Source organism: Lygodium microphyllum, chromosome 27, assembly GCF_053477565.2.
Source record: "Lygodium microphyllum isolate KBCC chromosome 27, Lygodium_microphyllum_v1.1.10, whole genome shotgun sequence".
Classification (NCBI taxonomy): domain Eukaryota; kingdom Viridiplantae; phylum Streptophyta; class Polypodiopsida; order Schizaeales; family Lygodiaceae; genus Lygodium; species Lygodium microphyllum.
The window spans coordinates 80,118,508-80,144,984 of NC_141161.1; the positions used below are offsets into that span (position 1 = coordinate 80,118,508).

Genomic DNA, 26,477 nt, shown 5'->3' on the forward strand with positions numbered 1-26,477 from the left:
GTTTATGATTAGGTGACCATTTTTCTCCACAGTTGAAACATAGTCCTTTTAGCTTCTCATTAGAAAAGGTCTTATTGCTAATGGTATTGGGTGCTTGTTTAGCTCCACTTTTAGCTCTCTTGAAGTCCCCTTTTGGATCAACATTATACCTAAAGTTGTTTCCTTGCTTGGAAGTATACACTGTAGGGTATGTAGGAATCTTGTTGAAAGTGTTTGAAGCCATATTCTCATGTCTACAAGCTTCTCTTTGCTAGCTGAAGTGTTGTTCAAACCTGGTTGGCTGCATTGAGTGATAAGTGGTGTCATGAGGATGTGTATTTTTGAAACCTCACTTAACATGTGGATTAATTTTTAATCACATGGTTAAGTAAATGTTGCACATGTGGGGTGTAACTGGGGTTAGAGTAAATTTACGAGCCCGAGACCTGAGGAAATCACGGTATATCAAAGGCAAAAGTTGCTATAAGTTATGCCGCAGAGGTACTTAGTGGTATCTGGTGTGAGTTGTTGATCTAGTCATTCATTTGGCCATAAGTGTCAGTTAGTGATATTAGAGAAGTGCTATTTAAATATATCTAACGCTAATGTAATGGTCAAAGGTGGTGCAAAGACACTCGGGAATGAAAGTTGCCTAGCTAATTTAATTATTGGCCAATCAAATTATATTTCGAGGCACCGAAATATTTATTAGATTAATTTTTAGTATTTAAAGACTAAAAATTAATATTTAATTATGGATAATGCTAGAAAAACCATTTGGGAAGGCTCTCACTTGTCAAAAATGCCCATGCAAGAGTGAAAAACGTCTTTAGAGGCTAGAGAGAAGCATTTTCATTGTATTCAAATTACAAGAGAGAGGAAGGAGATGTTACTGGTTTGATTTGCAGCCATTGGAGGACCTTGTGAGGCAGCCGAGGGCAGGAGAAGACGAACCAACAGCAGGTGATAGTATCTACAGGCTATTGAGACAAGGCAACAACAGTAAATGACAGATTTTCTTCAGTTCTTTGCATCTACAAGCTATTGAGATAGGACAACAACAATAAATGATAGATTTTCTTTAGTTTTTCACTAAGAAAGTCTGAATTTTCTCTCTCCTCAACGTTCTTTCTCATCTCCCAATCTTTCTACATCCTTCCTGTGAAGACTACAACATTGAGATCACCAAAGGCTGAAAAATGTCAGATTTCTTTGTGGAAGCATGCCAGAAATTGGAAGCCCCGAGACTTGGATTGAACAAAGCTGAAGTTGTTTTTAGTGAAATTCAAGTGGAGGGACGAGCAAATCAATAAATTTTCGGTAATTTTCCATCTCCATCAATGCGGGTTAAGGCCAATTGATTTTCCGAATCAAGGGGCAAATCAGATTGAAGACTTGCTGTTCATTTTAACAGCAAGGGGAGTTGGAATACCGAAAAGGATTGGAAAAATCCCATTGTACATCAACTTATTCTTCAATTAAGTTAAATAAATACCGAAAGGGGCACTAGTTTTGGGGCCAACATGGTGTCCATTGTCCAAGATTGTAAGTGAATTTGCACTTCTTAGTTTTGTGATAAATGTTACTGTTGTAACTAAGTTGTAATTAGGAAATTACCACCCATCCACAGAAGGAAGACTAGTGTCAAGTGGCTCCGATCTTGCGCTGAAAAGAGCTCACTTGTCTTCTATATTTCTATCTATAGCGTTTAGCATATTCTATGGTTACATGTACATTTACAAGCTTTGTTGCCCCCCATTCACAATCTTTATGATGGTGTTGACCTTGTCTATTCCTTGCATTAGGCATTTGTGAGTTTTACATTAGGTGATGTCCCATTTTCTTAGGTTATGTGTGAGCGGATTACACGGCCTCTGACTTCCAATGAGAGAGGAGTCTGAGTTGTTAGAGTATGCAGATGATACAACACTTTACATAGAGAACGATGAGCTGATGCTGAAGACAGTGAGACTGGCTCTTGAGGTGTTCTGTCTTGCAGTGGGAGTGAAAATCAACTGGCAAAATTCAGTTGGTTTTCTCACAGACCCAGACTCTAGCACGGAGTGGGACGTCCACCTGGGATTTAGATGGGTGAGTAGAGGGCAGACTGTCAGATACCGAGGGTTCCAGGTGGAACTTGACATCACTCTGGCCCAGCAGTTCCTTCCAATCCTCGACTCTATTCGGAGGAAGCTGACCTACTGGAGCACGGCTCGCCTCTCACTAGCCGGCCGAGCCTTGGTGGTTAACCAAGTCCTCCTTGCAATGGCATGTTACATCGCCTCGTGTTGGTGCTTTTCCTCATCTTGCGTAGTACAGCTTCGCCGCCTAGTGCGGAACTTCCTTTGGTCAGGGTCAGATGGCTCCATGGATTTGAGGGCCAAGGTGGCGTGGGCGACCATCATACGGCATCGATCAGAGGGAGGGATTGGGATCATAGACCCATAGTATAAGAGTATGGCCCTTTTGGGCAAGCTAGTTGTCCACGGCCTCACACCGGGAGGGCAGACCTGGAAGGTCTTATTGTAAGAGGGTTTTCAGGACTGTAGACCGAGGCTTCGTGGGGAGTGCAGGCCGTCCCTGAGGTGGATCTTCACATCAGTCCAGATCACAACCACCCCCCCCCCCCCCCCCCGCCCCAAGATCACCTTTCCTACGCAGCTTACTCCACGTGTGGCAGGGCCTCCACAAGGCCCTTATCTAGACCCCCCCCAGGCTACCAAGAGGAGATAGACTATCAGCCAGTGATCTGGAATCCCTAGGTTAGGGATCGGGAAGGGGCACAGATTGGCGAGCGCCCCCACATCCAGTGGGCTGGTTAGGAGACTGGCTCAACTCATACCATTAGAAAATGGCGGGAGGTGTACAAGATGGTGGACGACGAGGTGCTATATCGAGTATCAGGCTACCAAAGAGAAGTGGAGTTGAGGAGAAGGGAGATAGATGCAGCAATACCTTAGGAGTGGCTTGCTCCCCCAATACCAGAGCTGATAGAGCTCGGGGAGGTATAGGCCACCAAGTTTTCACCGGCAGACATCCACCTACAGGTAGCAGGTAGAGTGGGCGGGGCACCACCTGGGATCTTCACTGTACAAGAGGAGGGGGCGTCTCGCTCTTGACAAAGAACATCAAGATAAGGGGATAGCTATCCTTTCATGGAAGAGGATCCCGGTAATTGGCCTTCAGGGGAAGATGTGGCGGCTGGACCCTTTTGTCTTTTGAGAGGAGCTAAGAGAGTGGCGTTTGGATTTCGGAGCGCAAGCCACTTGATGAGCTACAGTGGGATCCGGGAGAGTGGCTATGGCCGGCCACTGTGGTTGCCAAGAAGCCACGGAGGTTCTTGGAGAACACTGCCAGGATTGGCAGACACGTACTGATGCAGGAGGATATGGATTGGGTGCCATCATGTAGCAGGCATTGGGTGGAGCACAGCATCACGGAGCCTTTTCGACGGACCTTCTGGCGCCACCTATGGGATAGCTGGAGGCCGAGGAGGGTATCGTATTTTTAATGGTTGGTGGCACATGGAGGCTTGGTGGTGGGAAGCTGGCTTGCCCAGATGCAGAAGGAGGGAGGTTGTAAGCGTTGCACACAGTAGCCTTTGGAAACCCCAAAGCATTGCCTCTGGTCGTGTGAGGTGGCATAGCTCATGTGGAGAGGAGCATGCCGCATCCTCCGCCGCATAGCACCCAGCCTTGGATGTATCTCATGGGGAGCTTTTTGTTGGCAGGTGGTCAACCAGGGCCGTCACCTTCTGTATAAGGCCAAAATGCAGGACACTATATTCATCATCGAGGTAGGGCCATGCGCAGTGGTTGGTTTAGAGGCTCTACCTATCCGCCAGGTGCTGAAGCCCACAACAGACTGCTCTGAGATATGGGAGATCATAGGGAGCCTTACTGTTTGGCATATTTGGAAGGTGCGATGTTAGGAGGCTTTCGGCGGAGAGAGGCTTTCAGTATAGGGGACCTAGGCAGAGCTTTGGACCTCCATCATCCACTCCCTCCGTGGCCGATGGGATTAGATGCAGGGCGAGTCCAGGGCTTGTTAGGAGCTCCGATGGCACTTCATGCGCACTTGGGGGCAAACTGCCTTGAGAGGCTTGTATACATGATGTATTTGTAACTTTCATTAGCTCCAGCTAGTCTGTTGAGGAGGAGTACGCCTTTGTATTCAAGTTTTTTTTGAAGTAATATAATTAGCTACACTTTATTTGCAAAAAAAACTACTTATAGAATGAGTCACACCCATGAATGTATTCTTCTTTTTCAGCATACAGAGCTTTTTCAAACTGTCCATGATCCTTTGAAGATTCAAAGTTTGGTCTTCCCCTATTCCAAGAGTTAGGAGGAGGTTGAAATGTTTCCCTAACTCTTAATGGACCGCCTTGCTCATAGGTTGAGTGTGTAAATTGATGGGTTGCCCTTGACTTCACATTGTCATGTGGAACTAATGTCCCATTATCATTGAAAGGTGGAGTGCTTTGCCACTTGTTACCCAAGTTGCCAAGAATAGAGATCATCTGATCAAACTTAGTGTCCAACAATTGATTATGTTGTCCAAACTTCTCAAGGTGATTGGACATTTGTCCAAACTTGTCATCATTGTTTCGTTCAATTGAATGATACCCTCATTTATGCATTCAATCCTATGAGAAAGTTGTGTAATTCGTTTGAATCATGTGATCCATTCACTTCAAACATATGTACCTCATCAACAGGGTCTCTCAGCCATTGTGATTCTTCATGTACATTGCTATCATTATCATCCTTTTGTCCATGATTTGTGGTTCTAATGGATGAGTTTATCTCTGCTTGATACTCAGCTAAGTCTTCATTTATGCTCTCCAACATTTGCTCTTTCTTCTTATTTTTGGCCATTGGAATGGGTGTAATAAGAGAAGATTGTCTGTCAATAAATGGGCTATAACAAGAGTCGTGTCTCTTCAATCCTTGTGTTTAGAGGCTCAAAATGAGGCTTAATGTGTAGGTAATGCATATTTGCTGAAATTTCAAGTTTCAATTGGGTAAGGAGTAGTCCCAGACCAAAACAATGTACCTTTCCTAGCTGTTTAGGAGCTGTTTTTAGTGACGACCTGTCAGAAAAATAAGTTTTCATTTATGCTCTCCAACATTTTCTCTTTCCTCTTATGTTTGGCCATTGAAATGGGTGTAATAAGAGAAGACTGTCTGTCAATAAATGGACTCTAACAAATGTTTTCCCTTTCAATCCTTGTGTTTATAGGCTCAAAATGAAGCTTAGTATGTGTAGTTAATGGGTAAGGAGTAGTCCCAAACCAAAACAATGTACCTTTCCTAGCTGTCCAGGAGCTGTTTTTGGTGACCACCTATCAGAAAAATAAGTGTAAGTTTTGCTGGACAACTCTGATTGCCAATCTTCTTGATTAGAATCAAACCTTGCTTTGTCCTCTATGCAATGAGTACAAGAGTTCTATGTCAGAATTAAAATGTCTAATTCCTAAATTTCACTTTTTTGTGACCGTCCAGATTGTGACAGCAACTTGTTTGACCCTGTAATTGCCTTGTTTGTCACATTTGACCATTGATATGCATCTTACACCTATACCCACTGAAGTACAACATATATACCCTTCAAATACCATGTATCCACCTATAAAAGATCAGTAAACTTGTAATGACCTGCAATTTCTTTGTGTTCACTACCCTATTTCACGCTGTTTTAGTGCCCCCTGTTTCCCAATGATCTTCAATCTTTATCCACTCTATCCTGAGTGCTCTTGTGCAGTCCTCCACCTATGGTAAGGGATAAAACAGTGGACACAGCACCCAAATGGGCTGTGAAACTCTAAAAGATGTGCAAAGTTCCTTCCAGGCCAGGTTGAGTCCCAAATAGCAAGGGAGGGTCACCTCTCTTTTGTCTTGCTATCTCGTCTAGCTTCGACCTTTTTTCTCGATCAGTACGTATACATCGTAGAGCTAGTGTTCTAGAAGACAAGGATGCTTTGTATGATTGAAATAAAGTTTTGGGAATGAGATGCTAGAATTGAAAATCGAATGAAATGAAGAGAGTTAAGAAAGATTTGCCTTTAGTAAATAGTGACTCACTAATCTACTAAACTCACATTTTACAAAATTTTTGGATATTTCAATGTAAAGGATCACAAGAAATCAAAATTTTAGAGATTAGGTAATCACATGAGCAAGAATTCATTGAAATTTACAGATTGAAATGTACCATTATGCATGTTTTCATCATGAAAGAGATCAAAATTGAAATCGAGGTAAAGGGTTGAATTATCTATCATTCCATGATAGAAACTCAATCAACAATGAATAGGCATTCAATTTTCAGCCTAAATAGACTAGATTTATCAATCAAGCAAAGAGGACATAGCCAATTCAACCCCTCCTTAAGCAATTGGCTAAGCCTCAATAGATGGAATTTGAGACATTAAAAATGAGTTGATGACACATTGATAATTCTCGAAGTTGATGTAGATTGCTGAAGTAGATCAGATACCTTTAAGATAGTTGACGGCAGCTCCATTTAAGTCTTCCATTGACTAAGACTTTACTTGAAGTATTCAAGAAGCTTTACTAATGCCAATCTTGATCTATAATTGCTTACATTGATTGAAGAATATCCAAATATCCATGAATTTGATCCAATACCTTCAAGTAGATCCAATGCCTTCAAGTAGAGTTGAAGATTAATTCAAAGCTTCAAGAGATGCTTCAATTCTTGATGAAGATCAGTCCAAAGCTTCAAAAGATTCATTAATCCTTGTTGAGATCAATAATCCAAGTGATTTCAGTAATCCAAAGTTTTGAAGAATTTCGTTGCTGCCCTGTTTTCCCCCAAGTTAGAGACCAAGAATTCCCCAAATCTTCTCCAAATGCTTCAATCTTGCTTCCTCATTACTTGGTGAAGGTAAAGAAGGTTATTTAGAAGGTATTTGAGTAAAAGCCCCATTAAATGTACAAGGATTAAGCAAGATTCAGCTTACTATTCATTACCTCCCTGGCTAGGGTTTGGAAAAAGTTTGAAGGGGAGGAAATAGCTCAATATCTGAAGGATAAAACAAGAAAATACTTCCAAGAGCTTCACGAAATAAAGCCTTATGAAATCTTGAAAAATTTTGTTGAATGTTCACTGTTGTCCTAAATACAAAGCAAGGAGAAGAGAAAATCACCATAGCCAAGCTTCAAGCTAAAGAAGAATGTTGGCAGCTTGTTGGAGAGTATTCATTTGATGCGAGGAGCCAAACTTGATGCAGGGTAAGGATGGAAGAAGCTAGGGATTATAGTCTGATGTAGTTTGAAAACTCGACTGAATTTGTTGCTCTTCTCTCCTGGTTGAACTACTCCATGTGTGGTCAATAAGTTGTTCCAAATGCTCCAAATGAAGTGAAGAATGAAGTGGTGCACTCAGTGGAAGAATATTTTGACCTAAAGAAAATATTTGAGCAAGATTTTAGCTGTGGAAGCTTGGTACAGGCTGAGAGAAAAGAGGAAAACCCTTGATTAGCAGAAAGTAATCTTGTTTAAGGTTTCCCTAAACTCTATTAACCTCGATTAGTCTTGGAACCTCCTAAATGGACCTCTTTTGTCCACAAGTTGCCAAAATTATCCAAGATCCCTCCATTTCTTCTTCAGATCTTCTCCAAGAGCTCCAAGAATAATGAAAACTAACTGCAGAAAACCCTAACTAGTGACAATTTGAATTGTACTAAGTCCTGTAACCAAATCTTGAACTCTAGTTATCTTGGATAGTGCTGGTAACCAGATCTAGGCTTAAAAATGACCTTGCCAAGAATCAAATTCAAGGCTTTTATACCATTGAAATGAACTTAGCCTAGACTGAATTAAAATAACAAGAAATTCAAGAAACAACAATTGAATCAAATGGCCATAGCCATGCCATAGATGAAAATGTACTAAATCTACAACACAATGAAGCCATAGCTAAATGATATCAAAGGTACAATGAGAATTATGGATAAGATGCTGTTGCAAGACATCCACCTTTTGCTATGGTGGGCATTGAGTATTCACCCTCAATGTTGGTGGGAAAGGCAAGAACCCTCAAGCTTCAAGAAATGGAGAATGTTTACACAAATGTGCTAAAAAGAAAATTACGATGGCACACTCTTGCATTTTATACTATAGCCCCAGTGAAGGTGTTTTTTCCTAAGCTAAAGGATACAAAAATTGTTTTATTACAATTCTTGTGACATTGTCCACTCTTTCCATCATTTACAACATTGATTCATTCTTTAGAGTCCTTCCTTCCTATATTTGTGTTTTGCGTTTAGGGTTTTTTCCGTTACTATTTGAGTTATTTTGTTGTAGGTGTCTTTCATATATTTTTTTAATATTTTCTTGGTGCAAACCCTAGCATATCTTCACAGTGTGGTTTGTCTACTGTTGTAGAAGAAGAAAAAGATGAAGGCTAGGCTTGCCTTGCTAAATTAGCTTTGACCTCTTCTGCATATTGCCAATGTAGCGATTCTTTTTTGCTTAGGCCACCTCAACCATCTTTGGCCACTAGAGCAGTCTTCTACTTGTTGTCAGCTCAAAGCGCCACTCAAGTTATGTCTGTTGCTTGTTGTGGCCACGTCGCCACAAACAATGTCCTCTAATCATTTGTTGCCTTGTTTGTTAAGCCATCTATTGTGTAATCTATCAACCCAATCACAATAATGTCGACAACAGTTGCTCAACACCATCACGTCGCGCATGCCCCCCCCGCCCCGTCTGATCGTCGCGTCTCGCCCGATTCAGCACCATCCCCCCATCGCCATCCCCCTAGCCAGGGCCATCGCCACACCATCCCCCTCGTCATCGCGAGGGCCCCATCGCCATCTCCTTGTGCCACCGCCTGCGTTTTCCGCGTCGCCTGCGCCCGCCTTGCCCTGTTCCCCCCCCCCGCCGCACCTGTCCCACCCGTCCCAGCCCTGATTTTTCTCCCCTGGCTGCCATCCTAGCCCCCGCCTATCTTTTTGTCCCTCCATCCCCCCCGCGCGCTGCCCCGCTTGGAGGCCTAGCCCTTTGTCAAACCGTCACATCACCGCCATCGAAAACAAACCCCTCCCTCCCCCACCACCCCCCCCCCCCCCCCTTTTTCCAATTGCTCCCTCCCCCTGCATCAACTCCCCCTCTAGTAGCACAGCAGCGTGATAGGTAGGTTCTCCCAGAAGGGACGCGCAATGGAAACCTATGGTCAGACGCCTGCGCACTTAGCGAGTGCCCCCCAGTCAAACACCTTGCGCATAGTCCTCTCTAAGGAGCAGCTCTTAGCCGTCCGAGCTAAGGAGCTGGAGCTAATGGAAACAACGATTTATGGTCGGGTAGTAGGACATTGCCCAGCTTCATGATTGGCTTCACTCCAGGCTGTGCATCGGTACAGCGCACATCGTGGAGGCGGTCCCATTGGGCCAAGGGATCTTGATGGTCCAGCTCAGCTCCGCAAACGCAGCTCGCGAGTTACTCGCCAGCTCACCATATGCGTCCACAAAGGGGGCCATATATATGGTCCCTTGGTACAGTGGCTTTACTGTGGAGGCGTTTGCACTCCACAACAGGTTTCTTCGGCACCCAGTCACCCTTCTTTTCCCCAGTTTGGCGATTGAGTATCGCCAGTTGGTGGAAGACTCTGGATGTCTCTTTGGCACTGTCCTTCCCGCATCTTTCACGGATGCAGTGACAGTAGCAGGAGTCCCAAAGGTACAGGTGGCAGTGAAAGAGGCCAAGAATATCCCACAGTTTTTAGAGATTGAGGCAGGCGGCACTCCTTTAAGTAGCAGGTGATTGTGATTGGGCAACCAGGGAAGTGCTTGCGCTGCCACGACTTTGGGCATCAAGTAGCAGTTTATACGTGTTTTGGAGCCAAGGCGTCTCCGCCCACAACTCCATAGGTGGACGCTGGCGGCTTCACACGGGTCCAGAGATGACAGAGAGGGAGAGGGGGCAAGGGGGGGTGTAGCCAGCTCCTCAAACCCAGCCTAGCCAGCAGGGTGTTGGCTGTCGAGCGACCCCTCTCGGTAGAGCACTCCACACCCCTCCCTGTCCGTCCCACCCGACAGGACCGCAATCCCCCACATTCTCCACCCGCGCCACAGATTGCCGCGCCTGAGTTCCCACAGGCCCCTCATCCCCCCCCCTCCCTTCCCCTTCACCCACACCCGCCATGCATTCCCATCCATCCTACCATCCCTTGATCCTCTTGCCCCCCATCACCCCCCCTACGGAGTACCCCCCCTGATCTGCACCCAGGTCAGGTGAGCCCCCCCAAACCCACCCCCCCTCCTCCCACAGGAGGTGATGAGCCACACACACCTACCTTCTTCGTGCACCAGCAATCTTCCCGCTCCCACATAGACACCAGCTCATCCGCCCTTGCCACCCGCAACACCTTCTCGAGACAGGCACAATTGTTGCCACAAGAGTTCTTCCATAGTGGCCCATGGTCCTACCTGCGAGTTGCGGAGTACAGAGAGCTTCCACTACCTCTAGAGGTGGGGATCTTCGTGGTTCGTAAGTCAAGGAGGGGCAAGGTCCATCTACTAGCACCACCAGATGGACCAAAATACGCCTTTTTTCTTCAGTCCTCTTACTCAGGGGAGTGGACGACTAGACAGATTGAGGAGAGTTGTAGCCTGCCCTTGCCGGACGGATCGACATCTTGCCCCTACAGGAGTACAAGGTCACCCTCACCCAAGCTCAGTGGGTTGGGAAGGTACTTCCGGGCAGCTCGCACACTTACTGGGAGTACGCCATAGGTGCCCACGGCAAGAGTGGGGCGTATGCACCTCTATTGGCCCGAGTCTCACCACCTGTGTACGAGACCACGGGACGATAGTGGCAGGAAGGGTTCTATGGATCAGATTGGATATTGGGGACTCGTGTATTGGAGTCCTCAATGTCTATGCCCCTACGGAGGTTAGGGCACGCAACAGGTTTTGGGTGGAGATCGCAGTTGGACTCCCAGAGGTGGACTCCTGGATTGTTGGAGGAGACTTCAACAACCTGGAGGCCTTGGAGGACCAGCAGGGTAGAGGCAGAAACTACCAGGGCATGGCTGGGGAGGAGTTGGAGGCATGGAAGGTCTTTCTACTTGGAGTCAGAGCACGTGATGCCTGGAAAGACCCTGCCTTCCATAGGAGGGAGAGGTCGTTGCACTTCTCCTGGGGATACAGGCAGCTAGGTGGAGTCCTGCTGAAGCGGTTAGACAGGTTTTTTGTGGGAGAGTGGGGAAGCTCTCGTGGAGGCCAGATTGAGCAGTTGGTAGGCACCATGTTATCAAATCATTGCCGTTCTCCTGACACTTGACCCCCCAGCATTCGCCCTAGGCACACGATCCTGTTGGATCCCTAATTCAATCTATAGGAGAGAGGAGGTAACGAGACAGATAGAGCAGATTTGGACCAGAGAGTGGGACATGAGAGACTGGATAGCAGAGGAGGTTGCAAAGGTCCTAGCCGAGTCAAGCAGAATCTGCCAAGAGGCAGCCATACAGGCCAGGCACCAGTATTGGGAGGAGGAGAGAGCACTCCGGTGGGACCTTGCAGCCACACAGAGATTATTGCAGGAGGCACCAGGGGATCCCACCCTCCACGCACAGGAGGTGTGCACATGTGTAGCCATTGCTAGCCTAGAGGACAGGCGCTTGGAGTTCTCTTTCCGCACGTCAGCAGCCTTTTGGGCGCAGAAGGGGGACACGATGTGCAAGGAGTTCTTCTAGGTGCACCAACCCCACACCGTGGGAGAGCAGATACGCAGCCTTCGTGATCAGTATGGGAGGACCCATTCTAGCCCAGATGAGGTGATCGAGATTGCCACCGACTATTACACGCGTCTTTTCCAGTAGGAGACAGCTTTAGCTAGAGGACAGAGATGTAGACAGCAGGTATGGGATCACATCCCGTCCCGCGTCACAGAGGAGATGGGACACTCCCTCCTAGCCCCCTTGACAGAGAAGGAACTAGAGAAGGCTTTCCATACACAGGATGGGCAGAAATGCCTGGGGGAGGATGGCCTCTCTAAGGCCTTCTTCACTACCTACTGGGAAGTGGTGAAGGATCCCCTACTGAGGGCTTTCCAGGAGATCTTCACCTCAGGACAAATGCTAGGGAGTCTCTTGGCAGGCCTCATCAGTCTTCTCCCCAAAGGGGGAGACCGGATGGAGCTTTCCCAACGGAGACCGATCACCTTATTGTCAGTGGTCTATATGGCACTGACAAAGGTGATTGGTAGGCGACTACGCCGGGTCTTTCCAGATATCATCAATGACACTCATACAGGCTTTGTCGAGGATAGGAGCATCCTAGACAATGTATTTACCTTCGTTGAGGCGACAGAGTGGGCTCAGCACAGTGGGCAGAGACTGGCAGTACTACTCTTGGATTTCAAGAAAGCTTATGAGAGGGTGGACTGGGATTTCCTAGAGGGCACCATGGTGAAGTTGGGATTCCCCCACGCTTGGATTTGTGGGGTCTCCGGCCTGTATAGATCGGCCACCAGCAGGGTTCTCATAGGCGGAAGGCCAGGGGAGGAGTTTCAGCTGGAGAGATCGGTTCAACAGGGCTGCCCCCAGGCTCCATACCTGTTTCTACTCTTCCTAGAGAAGATGTCTCACTTCCTCAGGTCACATGTGAGCGGATTACGCGGCCTCCGACTTCCAATGAGAGAGGAGACTGAGTTGTTAGACTCAGAGTACGCAGATGATATAGCCCTCTATATAGAAGACGATGAGTTGATGCTGGAGAGAGTGAGGCTGGCTCTTGACGTGTTCTGCTTTGCAGCGGGAGCCAAAATCAACTGGCGAAAGTCGGTATGTTTCCTCACAGACCTGGACTCTAGCACGGAGTGGAGCATCCACCTGGGATTTAGATGGGTGAGCAGAGGGCAGACCATCCGGTACCTAGGGTTCCAGGTTGGACTCTACATCACTTGTGCCCAGCTGTTTCTTCCTGTCCTTGATTCTATTTGGAGAAAACTGTCCTAGTGGAGCACGGTTTGCCTCTCACTAGCTGGTTGAGCCCTGGTAGTTAACCAGGTCCTTCTAGCGACGGCTTGGTACATCGCCTCGTGTTGGTGCTTCTCCTCATTGTGTGTAGTGCAACTTCGCCGCCTAGTGCGGAATTTCCATTGGTTTGGGTTTGATGGCTCCAGGGATTCCAGGGCCAAGGTGGCGTGGGCGACCATCATACGACATAGGTCAGAGGGAGGGCTTGGGATCATAGACCCAGAGTATCAGAGTATGGCCCTCTTGGGCAAGCTAGTTGTTCGCGGTCTCACACCAGGCGGGCAGACCTGGAAGGTCTTATTGCAAGAGGGCCTTCAGGATTGTAAACCGAGGCTTGGCGGTGAGTGGAGGCCGTCCCTGAGATGGATCTTCACGTTAGCTGAGATCACCCCACCCCCCCCCCCCCCCCCCCCCTCGCCCCCCAAATCACCTTTCCTTCGCAACCTACTCTGCGTGTGGCAGGGCCTCCGTAAGGCCCTAATCCAGAGCCTCCCATGTTGCCAGGAGGAAATAAACCGTCAGCCGGTGATATGGAACTCCCAGGTTGAAGATGGGGAAGAGGCACAGATAGGTGAGCACCTCCACATCCAGTGGGCTGGGTGGGAGGCCGGCCCGGCTTGTACCATTAGGACATGGCGGGAGGTGTACAGGATGGCGAACAAGGAGGTGTTGGAGCGAGTATCAGGCTGCCAGAGAGGAGTGGAGTTGAGGAGAAGAGAGATAGATACAGCAATACCTCCGGAGTGGCTTGTTCCCTCGATACAAGAGCCGATAGAGCCAGGGGAGGCATGGGCAGCTAGGTTTTCACCAGTAGGCATCCCTCTTCAGGTGGCAGGTAGAGTGGGTGGCGCCCCGTAGGGGACTTTATTCGCTGTTCAGGAGGGGGGACGTCTAGTCCTTGACAAAGGGTAGCAGGATGAGGGGATTGCCACCCTTTCCTGGAGAAGGATTCGGGTGGTGGGTCTTCAGGGGAAGACATGGCGACTGGACCCCTATGTTTTCTGGAAGGAGCTCAAGGAGTGGCGCCTTTGGATCAAGGAGGGCAGACCACTTGATGAGTTGGAGAGGGATTCAGGAGAGTGGCTATGGCCGGCCTCTGCGGTTGCCAAAAAGCCACCCACGTTCCTAGAGTAGACTGCTAGGATTGGCAGACATGTACTGATGCAGGAGGATATGGACTGGGCGCCGTCACGCAACAGGCACTGGGCGGAGCACAGCATCACGGAACCCTTCCGACGGACCTTCTGGCGCCGCCTATCGGATAGCTGGAGGCCGAGGAGGGTGTTGTACTTTTTATGGCTAGTGGCACATGGAGGCTTAGCGATGGGAAGTTTGCTTGCCCAGATGAAGGAGGAGGAAGGTTGTAAGCGCGCTGCACACAGCAGCCTTTGGAACCCGCAAAGCATTACCTTTGGTCGTGTGAGGAGGCGCAGCTCGTATGGAGAGGAGCATTCCATATCCTTCGACGTATAGCACCTAGCCTTGGATGTATCTCATGGGGAGCTTTCTAATGGCAGGCAATCAGCTAGGGCCGTTACCTTTTGTATGAGGCGAGGATGCAGGACACGATATTCTGATCAAGGCAGGGTCGTGCACAGTGGTCGGTCTGGAGGCTCTACCCATCCGCCAGGTACTGGAGCCCACTGCAGACCGTTGGGAGGTATGGGAGATCATAGGGAGTCTTACTGGATGGCATATATGGAAAGCACGGTGCCAGGAGGCTTTCGGCGGAGAGAGACTTTCAACACATGCGACCTTAGCAGAGCTCTGGACCTCCATCATCCACTCCCTCCGCGGCCGATGGGATCAGGTGCAGGGCAATGCAGGGCTCGTCAGGAGCTCCGTGGTCACTTCATGTGTACTTGGGGCGGCCAGGGTCTGTTCTTTGTGATGCAGGCAAGCAGCCCCAGTTGGCGATATATCCCCCCCCATGGCTTCTTGCCCCCATCCCCCGTAGACCGCCTTGAAAGGCTTGTATACATGATGTATTGGTGACTTTGCATGAGCTCCAGCTAGTCTGTTGAGCATGAGCACTCTGTTGTAATCAGCTTTTTAAGTAATATAATCAACCACATTTTACTTGTAAAAAAAAAATAAATCATACTAATGTCATCTTTTGCCATAGATGTTTGGTTGTCCAAATGTATAGTTATTGGCTTTACAGACAATAGCCTCACTTGTTTGTTGTGTCACCCCCTTATGGCTTTAACTACTCAACGCAACCCTGACTCATCATTGTGTGTCACCTACTATGAATGTGTGACTTGCTCATCATCATTCATTAAATCTTAATTATTAAACTTTCATTCTTCTCGTAAGGGCACTTCATATGATCCTACTTTAAAAGAGACCATTCACACATTTGGGTCTAAAAACATCACATTAGCCTTGTGAACATTGGAGCTTTTTAAATCCAAGTATATCTCTATCAATCAAAGCCTTTGACATATTGTTGAAATCCACGGAGACACTTGCCTTGGACATGGGTATAAAATGGCACGCTGAGCATTGTGCTCTTAGTGATGTTGTCGCAAGCAGCCAACATGGATTTTATTGTCCTCAATATCGATACTTAGGGGTTGAATTTTTATAATTTTAAAAAAAAACAAGAAATAAAATTAGAGAAATATATTTGGAGATAGAGACTAACCATGCACTAAGACCTTTCCATCACCATAAATGTTAAATAAATGCATGGGATCCTTTGCTTGGATTATGTTTCAAAATGAGTTGTACTTCTTTTTTTCTTTCCTTACGATCCTTGAAGGAGTTATCTCTTTTAGGAGGATTTGTAATGACTTTTCCATGGCCTTTCTGTCAAGTCCAAGAGGCATAATTTAGACTTTGACCATTAATCATGTGAATTGTGACTTTGAGCCATGCATGTACACCTCTATATCATACCCTTGGTCATGTGCAGAGTGCTCTTGATCCATGGTAGCTTTTATCTAGTCTCTAAGCCATGCACATGCACCTTTGAAACACGCACCAATATGGGTCCTTGAGTTTATCAGAAGACCACTCCGTGTTCTGATTTCAAATCTCTCTTCGGTTTGGATAATCTCCTATTAGAATCTATTGTATTTCAATCTGTATTCTCATTCTCTCTCCTCCCCTTGCTTTGTTGGGTGGTTGAGATACTTGAAACCAACTTCTTCTCTCTCCATGAGAGATATCTCAACCCAACCCAACCCAAACAAAATCCGCAGCACCACACACCACCACCCACACAAGCGCTGCCCAACCCACCCCCTCCCAAAAAAACAAAAACAAAAAGAAAAACAAAAAAGGTAGGGGTCCAAAATTATCACCTATCTATTAGGATTAGGGACATAAATAACCGATAGTCCAAAAAGTGCCTCATGTACATTATGGACATCCATAAGGCTCTCCATGAGACTGGGATGCCCCAATCTTGAAGTGCATATAGCCATTGCTTGTCTACACGAATGAAAACCCTTGCCTAAATTCCTACAGTACCCCAACTACAGCTTAGTAAGTGAAGCTCTAGTGTCACAAGGACGTGAAATTTTGATTGCTTTACTAAACATTTGGATTAATTTTTAATGGAGTGTTTAAATATGTGTTGCACATGTGAGGTGCAATCAAGATTATTTCACATTTATAGGCCAAGGACTTGAGGAAATCTATGGATTTCAAAGAAAAATCTGTCTCAAGTAATGTTGCAACAATACTGGGTGGTATCTGGTGCTAGAAATTGATCTAAGACATTTTATTAGCCATAAGTGTCACTTGGTGCTCCGCACTTTACAGATCGACCACCAATAGGGTTCTCATAGGTGACATGCGAGGGGAGGAGTTTTGACTGGAGAGATCGGTCTGGTAGGGTTGTCCCCTAACCTGTTCTTACTCTTTGCAGAGGCGATGTCTCACTTCCTCAGGTCATGTATGAGTGGGTTACGTAGCCTCCGACTTCCAGTGAGAGAGGAGACAGAGCTATTAGACTCAGAGTATGCAAATGATACAGCACTTTATGTAGAGGACAATGAGTCGATGCTGCAGAGAGTGAGATTGGCCCTCAAGGTGTTCTGTACTGCAACGGGAGCGAAAATCAACTGGCGAAAGTCGGTTGGTTTCCTTACAGAACGGGACTCTAGCATGGAGTGGGGCGTCCACTTGGGATTTAGATGGGTGAGCAAAGGGCAAACCATCCATAACCTAGGGTTCCAGGTGAGACTCGACATCACTCCCGCCCAGCAATTTCTTCGAGTCCTTGACTGTATTTGGAGGAAGCTGGCCTACCGGAGTACGGCTCCCCTTTCCCTAGCAAGACGAGCCCTAGTGGTTAACCAGGTCCTCCTAGCGACGGCTTGGTATATTGCCGCCTAGTGCGGAACTTCCTCTAGGCCGGGTCAGACGGCTGGGATTCCGGGGCCAAGGTGGTGTTGGTGACCATCATTCGGCATCGGTGAGAGGGAGGGCTTCGTATGATCGACCCAGAGTATCAGAGTATGGCCCTCTTGGGCAAGCTAGTAGTTCACGCATAGAAACAGGGAACGGCCGTTCCGGCCTATAGGAACGGTTTAACGCGTTCCAGATCCTTGGAGGAGGTGAAACGGCCAGGAAACGTTCCAGATCCTTGGAGGGGGGCGCGGGGGGGAGTTTGGCCCTTGATAAAGGGCAGCAAGATGAGGGGATAGTTGTCCTTTCATGGAGGAGGATTCAGGTTGTTGGCCTTTAGGGAAAGACATGGCTGTTGGACCCTTATGTCTTCTAGGAGGAGCTCAGGGAGTGGCGCCTCTGGATTTGGGAGGGCAGGCCCCTTGATGAGCTGGAGTGGGATCCAAGAAAGTGGCTATGGCGGCCATTGCGGTCGCCAAGAAGCCACCGAGGTTCATGGAGTACACAACTAGGATTGGCAGACATGTACTGATGCAAGAGGACATGGATTAGGCGCCATTGCACAGCAGGCACTGGGCGGAGCACAACATCACGGAGGCTTTCCGACGGACCTTCTGGCGCCACCTATGGGATAGTTGGAGGCCAAGGAGGGTATCGTACTTCTTATGGCTAGTGGCACATGGAGGTCTGACGGTGGGGAGTTGGTTAGCCCAGATATGCAGGAGGAAGATTGTAAACATTGCACGCAACAGCCTTTGGAGTCCCCAAAGCACTGCCTTTGGTCATGTGAGGCGACGCAACTCGTGTGGAGAGGAGCATGCCACATCCTCTGCCGTACAGCACCCAACCTTGGATATATCTCATGGGGAGCTTTTTGCTGGTAGGTAGTCAGCCAGGGCCATCACCTTCTGTATGAGACTGGGATGCAAGACACGATATTCATTATTGAGGCATGATCTTGCGCAGCGGTCGGTTGGGAGGCTCTACCCATCCACCAAGTATTGGAGCCCATAGCAAACCGCTCTGAGGTATGGGAGATCATAGGGAGTCTTACTGGATGGCATATCTGGAAGGCGCAGTGTCAAGAGGTTTTTGGCAGGGAGAGACTTTCAGTACAGGCGACTTTAGCAAAGCTCTGAACCTCCATCATCCACTCCCTCTGCGGCCGATGCAACCAGGTGCATGGCGAGTTTCGAGCTCGGTAGGAGCTCCATTTTCATTTCATGTGCACTTGGGGCGGCCAAGACTTGTTCTTCGTGATGCAGGCAGGCAGCCCCAGATGGCGATACACCCCCCCTCTCTCCCCCCCCCCCCCCCCCCCCCACCCCCCCCCCCCCCCTCCCCTCTCCATGGCTTCTTGCCCCCATCCCTCCTAGACCGCCTTGAGAGGCTTGTATACTTGATATATCTGTGACTCCGCATTAGCTCCAGCTAGTCTATTGAGCATGAGCACTTCCTTGTTTTCAGGGTTTTTCTGTAGTAATATAATTAGCCACCCTTTATTTGCAAAAAAAAGGAGTGTCAGTTGGTGACACTAGGGATTTGGCATGTAATAATACTTAATGCCAATCTGGGGACTAAAGAAGAATTAGGAATAGTTCAGAGATGAATTGGCCTAGCCATTTTAATTGTTGATGGATCAGACTAGTTTTCTGAGCACTAAAATACTTATTAAATTAAATTTTAGAATTTAAAGCTGAAAAATAAATTTTATCATGCAGACAATGTTGGAAAATGGGATTTTGAAGGCTGTCACTTGGCAAAACTAGCCCATGCAAGTGGCAAAGACGTTTTTGAATCTGAGAGAGAGAGAGAGAGAGAGAGGGGGGGGGCTTTTACGAAAAAGAAGAGAGAGAGGGGGCTAGTTTTAGCCTTGTGCAAGCTGAGAGAGACGAAGATAAGGCTATCATCGTTGTTACAATAGTTTATAGGCCAGTTGAGCCAGCAAGAGACTCTTCGGGGGCTAGTGGCATGCCTTAAAGAGAATGTAGCAATAGGTGACAATAGTTTGAGGGTTGTTTCAGCCAAACAAACATCATATTTTGTGTCTTCCATCAATGGAGATAGCTTTCATGGTTGTCTAAACAAGGCAGTATAGCTGATTTCTTCCATTTTCTTGTGATGGAAGTCTGAATTCTCTCTATTCAGCATTCTCTCTCATTCTCCAGCCATTTCCCAGTCTTGCTTGGAACATCTCATCATTTTGATTCCTGGAGGCTGAGAAATTCTATTTTTCTCTACCATAAACCCTAATTTCCCGCAGAAATTAGGGTTTGACAGAAACCTTGGAAAGTGTGCTAGGAGATTGAAGCCTCAAGACTTGATTTTTCAGAGAATTAATTCTTAGCAAGATTTAAGTGAGGGACCATTAGAACATTCAAATTTCGGGCAAATTTCATTTTGCAAGGAGTTGGTGAAGGCCAATTGCTCGAGCAAATCAATTTGAAGACTTGTTGGTCATTATTGACAGCAAGGGGCTTTTGGATTGGGAAGGGGATGGAAGGAATCCCATTGTATTTGATTTCAATTGCAACTAAGGATAAAAGAAATAGCAAAAGGGGTGTCAATTTAGGGGGCCAACAGGATATAGAATATCCAAGATTCATTGGTAAACGTTTGTGCTTCAACATTTTATCGATTATCGCTTGCTATAATTAAGTTATAATCCAGTTATTACCACCCCTCCATGGAAGGAAGGTTGGTTTCATCCACCATGGCAACAACTTCCCACTACAGTAGGATAACCTCTCTTTTAAGAGATGATGCATTTGTAACATTAGGAAATATTGCCTCTCCAAACTAGTGGCCTATGGATATCATATCTCATGAAACTCTGATCTTGGTGGAATAGACGCTCATTAAGCCTCGAATTTTCCATGAGAAGATACTCATAAGAAACACTTAAGTCTGCTAGACCAATGTGGTGTTGTGGCCCATGCCTTGCTTTTGCCTCTTGGTGTGGAATTTATCTTGTCTTCACCTTGTAATTCCTACAACATCATGAAAAGGTAGGGAAATCAACAGAATTGAGGGAGTTTGAAGTTTTATCCTCATCCTCTCCCTCCCTCCCTCCCTCCCTCCCTTTGTTGGTTGGCTAGGGTTTGTGAAATCAACTCCTCTTGTCTCTTCATGAGAGCAATCCACTGCTTGGCCTACACAAATGCAAACCCTTACCTAAATCTCTGTGGCATCCATCACTAGAGCTCAATAAAGGAAGATCCACCATGGCAACCACTTCCACTACACTAAAATATCCTCGTAGATGATGCTTTCTTGACGCCTAAGTCTATCAAGCCAACATGGCTTTGTGGCCCATGCCTATCTCTTCTACCTCTGGGTATGGGATTCATCTCATTTCCTCTCTACAATTTCTGCAATGTCATGAATGGTAGGGAAATCAACAGAGTCGAGGGAGCCATTTGAAGTCATATCCTCATCCTCTTTTCCTCTTCCTTTGTTGGGTGGTCAAGATGTTTGAAACCCACTCCTCTCTCCACAAGAGAAATCCCAACCCAAACAAAACCCACCCCACGCACGCTTCCTCCCCCCCTCAAAAGCAAAGAACTAAAAAAACCCCATGCCGTTTGGTGGGGGAAAAAAACCAATCCAAACAAATGTTGGGCTGTCATGTATCAAGGAGCTACAAAACTCTCACATCAAGATCTACCTTTGCTACATTTGTCGTTGGTGCACTGTCCTAGGTGATTGAGTGGGAGGATGAATGGGCTGAAGTGTCTTAGTCCTGATGGCCTAGGGCAGGGTAAAGGTGAAGGTATCTATGTTTCCATGGCTGTCTCTATCTCCATTGGTGTGAACTATTGTTGCATCTCTACAAGTAGCATGCCTAGGGCCTTTGACAACTCTCCACTATCTCTTTGGCCACTGCTGTTGTGCCTGCCTCTGTTGGTGTCTCCTCATCTGTCTAGTGGCTTGTCTCCGTTGCCACTCTCACACTCCCATGATGCAAGGGTTCCTGCCCATCCTAATAGGAGGTTAGCCGAGGCATGGCAACTTATCTCCTCTGTTACATTTTGGGGCTATCCCCTAGAAGGTGGCCCACCATCTTGCAAGCAAAGCACTCTCCTAGGAGGCCAGTGTAGTGTACTGTTTAGAGCATATATCTTGCATGCACCAAGGGGATTTTGATGGCCCGAGGAAGGGAATCAAGTGAGGAGGTGGGAACCATAACCTTGATTGATGGTTGTTGTGGGCACTTGTTCATTACCGCATTTACAAAGGTCCTATCAGGGACATGCCCAAAAGATTGACTACTTTGGGCAATGTCAGGTATAAGTATTCATCGAGGCCAAGAAGTGAGTTGTGATAGGTGTGCCATCATGAGAATGGAATAATCTCTGCCCTGTATCTAATTATTGTGTATTTTGTCCCTAATAAGTAGCTTGCCATGTTATGGTTGTAACTAATCAAGTTACCACAGCAGTGGTCCAAATATGTTCAGAACTACATTCTTTCACACAGTAAACCATTGATGTGTTGTGGATGAATATCATAAAATTTTTGAACTTTGAATGCCCAAAAAACTGCATGATCAAATCTAACCTTTTATGGTCTCACATATGGTTACTCACCTGGAAGTGTCAATACAAAGACATTTTGTTTGGTCTTTGTAGCTTTTTAAAACTCGAAAACTACATGATTTAAGAATTATGCTATGGATTTGAATTCAGGGTATACTAGTATTGGGTGCAACCAATCGCCCAAGGTCAATAGATGGAGCTCTTATGCGTCCTGGGCGGTTTGATCAGGTATGTCAAAGTAGACGATCATTTCATCACCGAGTGGTATGATAATTAGTTTAGTGATGCATTCAATGATTTTTGGCCATATCTTGGGCTTAATGATTTGAGAAAGGGGATGCAGATTGCATATTAGTAGCCTTTGTTGCATCAGGCAGCCTGTGACTTTAAATGCTGAACTACACCTTGTTCGGAACCAAGGATATGTAAAGTTACTATGGACATGTTTGATCAGTTATGCCAAGGCAGAGGATCATTTCATCATTGATTGATATGATAACTCATTTGGTAATCCATTCGATGATTTTTGGTCGTATTTTGAGCTCAATCATATGACAAAGGGGATGTAGATTGCATATTAGTAGCCTTTGTTGCATCATGTAGCGTGTGACTTTAAATGCTGAACTTCATCTTGTTAGGAACCAAGGATATGTAAACTTACAATGAGAATGCCTGCTCCTAAGGGACTTGTCATATTTTTTCAGTTGCTCTTTATTAATCAATGAGGGAATGTGCACCTTACTAGGTGGTTTGTCTTTGCCTTATTTTTTTGTATTTTGTTGATTCACATCATGAAATGCTCCATTTCCAGAAACCAATCAATTTGTGCAGTGCTTATGATGCTCGCTTCAGGTAAAATCCAAGTTGAAATCTTACATGGGGCAATGTGTGTGAATGCTTTCTTGTGGTCTTTGGATTTTGGCACATTCTTTCACCTAGCCCCTCATATGGTCTGGCACTTTAGCCTACGAGATTAGTTGTTCACACAACCATTCTGTTTATAATTTGCTCAGTCACTGTTTATTGGGCCTTCTTTTTACCGCATTATTACCCTAGGAATTTGCTTGAGATATCATTGACAGAATTTTCTTTTCTCTGAAAAAAAGGGCAACAGATGAGGGCCAGTCGATGCAGTAAATCTAATGTACATGGAGTGGACTGGAGCTGAGGATGATGGCACACAGCAGCCATGGGCCAATCAGTGAAGATTATGACTAATTATCTTATGATGAAGATGCAGAGGCTGAAGAGGAAGTGCTGGAACAACAAAAACAGGTCTGAAGATGATGTAGACAGTGAACGCAGCACTGTGATGGTCACCAATGGTGGAACACAGGTTGCCTGCAGTCTAGAAGAATAGATGAACCTGTAAACAGGTCATGCAGCACCTGGAGATGTTTGTGAGACCTGTGAATAACAGCAGATGATGTCAGTGATTATGGCAGCTGAAAATGCAGCCGAGAGATGCCATGGCAGCTGGGTACAGAAGGAGGGAAACCTAGAACAGGCTGACAGCAGCCAATTGCTGATGCAGATAGTTGAGAGCACCTCCAGATGGTGTGGATGAGGGTAGAGGATGATGCTGACAATTGCGGACACAAGGGTTGCAATGGGATAAACATGAGGCTAAAATGCTTTTTTGGGGCTGTTTTAATGAGCCAAAAATGCTAGAAAACAGCCCCAAAAAAGCATTTTAGCCTTGATAGCTCAACACTAATTTTTGGGGCATTTTAGCCTTGATAGCGACAAGCCTTGATAGCTCCAATTTTAATGAGCCAAAAATTGGAGCCAAAATTTTAGCCTTGATAGCTCAACACTAAATTGGAGGATACGAAGCAAATGCCATCAGATGTGACAATCCTTCCCTTAACTACCAACTACAGGAGCAGCACCTTTCTCAGCTTTGACTAGCACATGGTATGGATAAGTTGCTCTAGATCATCCATGCCAGCATTATCACCAGTGGTCTCTCCATATTCTGCAACCATCATAAAAGTCTCTCTTTTGGTCCACCTTGTCTTACAAAAGGCTTTAGGACACCAATGGGAGTACTATTAAAATATTAAATGCAACCATCTCAAAGAGCAATGGTGTGTGGTTCTTGAAGCACATCATCTCTCAAGTGCTCCTAGGGTTGCAATCCCACATGTTAATCTAGGACCTATTGGATGGAGGAGCTTGCATTTGAAGAGCTGCATCTAAGGCAGATAGAACTCCATGGCAAAGATAGAAGAGAGAGTGAGTGAAAGAGAGTGAAACCAGCCTTCCTTTTGGGGAAAGGGTGGTAGTGACCTGATTTAGCATTGATTACAGCAAGCATAAAATTCACTTAAACTAAAATACAAATGTTACCCATCAATCTTGGACAATAGACTCCCAATTGGCCCTAAAACTAGCACCCCTTCGATGTTTCTTTAGCTTCTATTAAAATTGGATGAGGTATAGTGCGATTTTGCTCCAATCTCGTTCATTATCAAGTGTCTCTTGCTGTCAAAAATGACCAGCAAGCCTTCTTATCAATTTTCTCGTTGATCTAACAAGGGATTGGCCATTAATTGACCCTTGGATGGTCAAATCTAGCCCCGAATTCAATCGGGATGGCTGGCTTCTTGAAATCTTTGCGATTCCTCGAACTCGAACTACTGATTCCAAGTACTAAGTCCAATTTTCTAGCACAAGACTTGAAGTGGCTGCTGAACCCTAATTTCTACTAGTTTACAGCAACAAAAACACAATTGCTCTTCACCAAGACCTAAACATGGTTGAAATCTATTGGGGGATTTCTCGTACAGGAGAGAGAGAGAGAGAGAGCCGAGGAGAGAGAAATATTGAAATTCTATCACTAGAAAGGGCTCAAATTTATTGTTGCTCTACTAGAAATGGCTGAATGACTGTAGTCCTCCACCAATAAGAGCCCAACATGCAATTGCCTACCCCTACATGCAATCACTTGCCCCAATGGGCCCCAAACTTGCTGTCACGTGCTTGTAGATAGTCTATAGGGCTATCACTTGCCTCCAATGGTCTCCTAATCAACTGGCAGAAGCTCTCTCCTACTCTCCCATAGTTGCACTAGTACCCTATACGAAAGGGTTTGTACCATATTGTACTTTAGGTACCATACATATGTATAAGTACCATAAGGTACAAACGTAATGGATGCTTTTTTTCCCGTTCAAAGTGCACTTTGGGATGAGCTAAATGCTCCATATACTAATATAATTCTCCCATGGGATTAGGTTATTTGAGATTCAAACAATTTCTCTATGCTATTTTATAAAAAAGAACTATGTTTTAGGTTGATTTTATGATATAGTAACACATTTTTATGGTACGATATTTTAAAATAACTTAAGCTACCATTTAATTACTGTTTGTACCTAATAATCATGTAGTCTCCAATGACTGGCCTCATCACCAAGTGTTGGAAAATTGGAGTAGCAACTCTCTCTCCTCCTCTTCCAACTTCTACAATGTTGAATTGAGGCTCCAACAATCTCTAATAGCCTTTCCCTCACTTGCATGGGCAAGTTTTGCCAAGTAGTAGCCTTTTAATTAGATATTTTTGCCATTTAATTGATGTTGAGAGTTAATAATCTTGAAAATTAATTTCAACCCTTGTCCGTGCCTAGAAAAATTAAATATGCCCATCCACAAGTGAATTGGCTAGGCCATTCTGTCTCCCAAGTAATTGACAATACTCAAACTAACATTAATTAGTTAATTAATACCTAGTTCCTAGTGCCACCATTGACACTTATTGGCCAATTAAATGCTCTAGGCCAAAATTGACACTAGGCACCATTGAGTATCTGACAAGTGTAACTTATTACAACTTTTGCCTTTTGACACCAATTGATATCTCAGGGTCCTTGGCCCGTCATTGTGACTTAAGTGACTTTCACATCACATGTGCACATTTCATTATTTAATGCCTAAGCTAGACACAACATTAGAATTCCATGTCCTCGTGGACAGACCTCCCCCTTGAAATTCTTCCAACGGCCCTCCATTTCATTGTAATTTGTCAGAAGCGTTGCCACTATTGGAAATGCATATTGGCATCATACTAAAACAACATGTGCACCTATTGCTTAACCATGTTTATGCCCTTTGCATTTTTTAAATTCCAGCCACTTAAACTGGTTACAATCAGCACACATGAATCATAACCACTATCAGAGCCATAAGGGGTATGCTCCACATGCCAAATCCCAACACTATTTTGACCACCTAGGCATAACCAATGCCTCATAGCAATGATGTAGCAATCCAAGGCAAAGTAATGGATAAACTAGGCATAACCAATGCCTCATAGCAATGATGTAGCACATGATACTTATGTATACCAACTCACAATGACTAGTACATTGAATAGTGATCCCAATGATAGACATTGTCAGCATATAGTAGTACCCTAGATGCAAACCAATTAAATCTGAGATCAACAACATAACTAAGTTGCTCATCACTAGGGAAGTGAACATGCAACCTCCCTCTTGAGCATCAGGCAGTACTTTGGACCTTTGCTTTGCTGAAGTTGAATGAGTCCAATCCAAAATCAGCTCTAATTGAAACATATCAATGTAA

The 26,477-nt window shown here is 45.7% G+C and overlaps 1 protein-coding gene across 7 annotated transcripts in view; it reads left to right on the forward strand.

The window, feature by feature from the left end:
- Nucleotides 1-26,477, forward strand: part of CDC48B (cell division cycle 48B) — a 205,885-nt gene that overhangs the window by 162,864 nt on the left and 16,544 nt on the right. For 6 of the 7 annotated variants that reach the window (XR_015689157.1, XM_087669709.1, XM_087669707.1 and 3 more), the window contains one exon: nt 22,038-22,115. Coding sequence is in view for 5 of the 7 variants with exons in the window: in XM_087669709.1 (XP_087525835.1) it covers nt 22,038-22,115 (78 nt within the window). In the remaining 2 variants the exon portion in view is untranslated. Of the gene's footprint in view, nt 1-5,223; nt 5,344-22,037; nt 22,116-26,477 lie in introns of those variants that run through there. The other variant, XR_015689158.1, reaches the window with a different exon arrangement.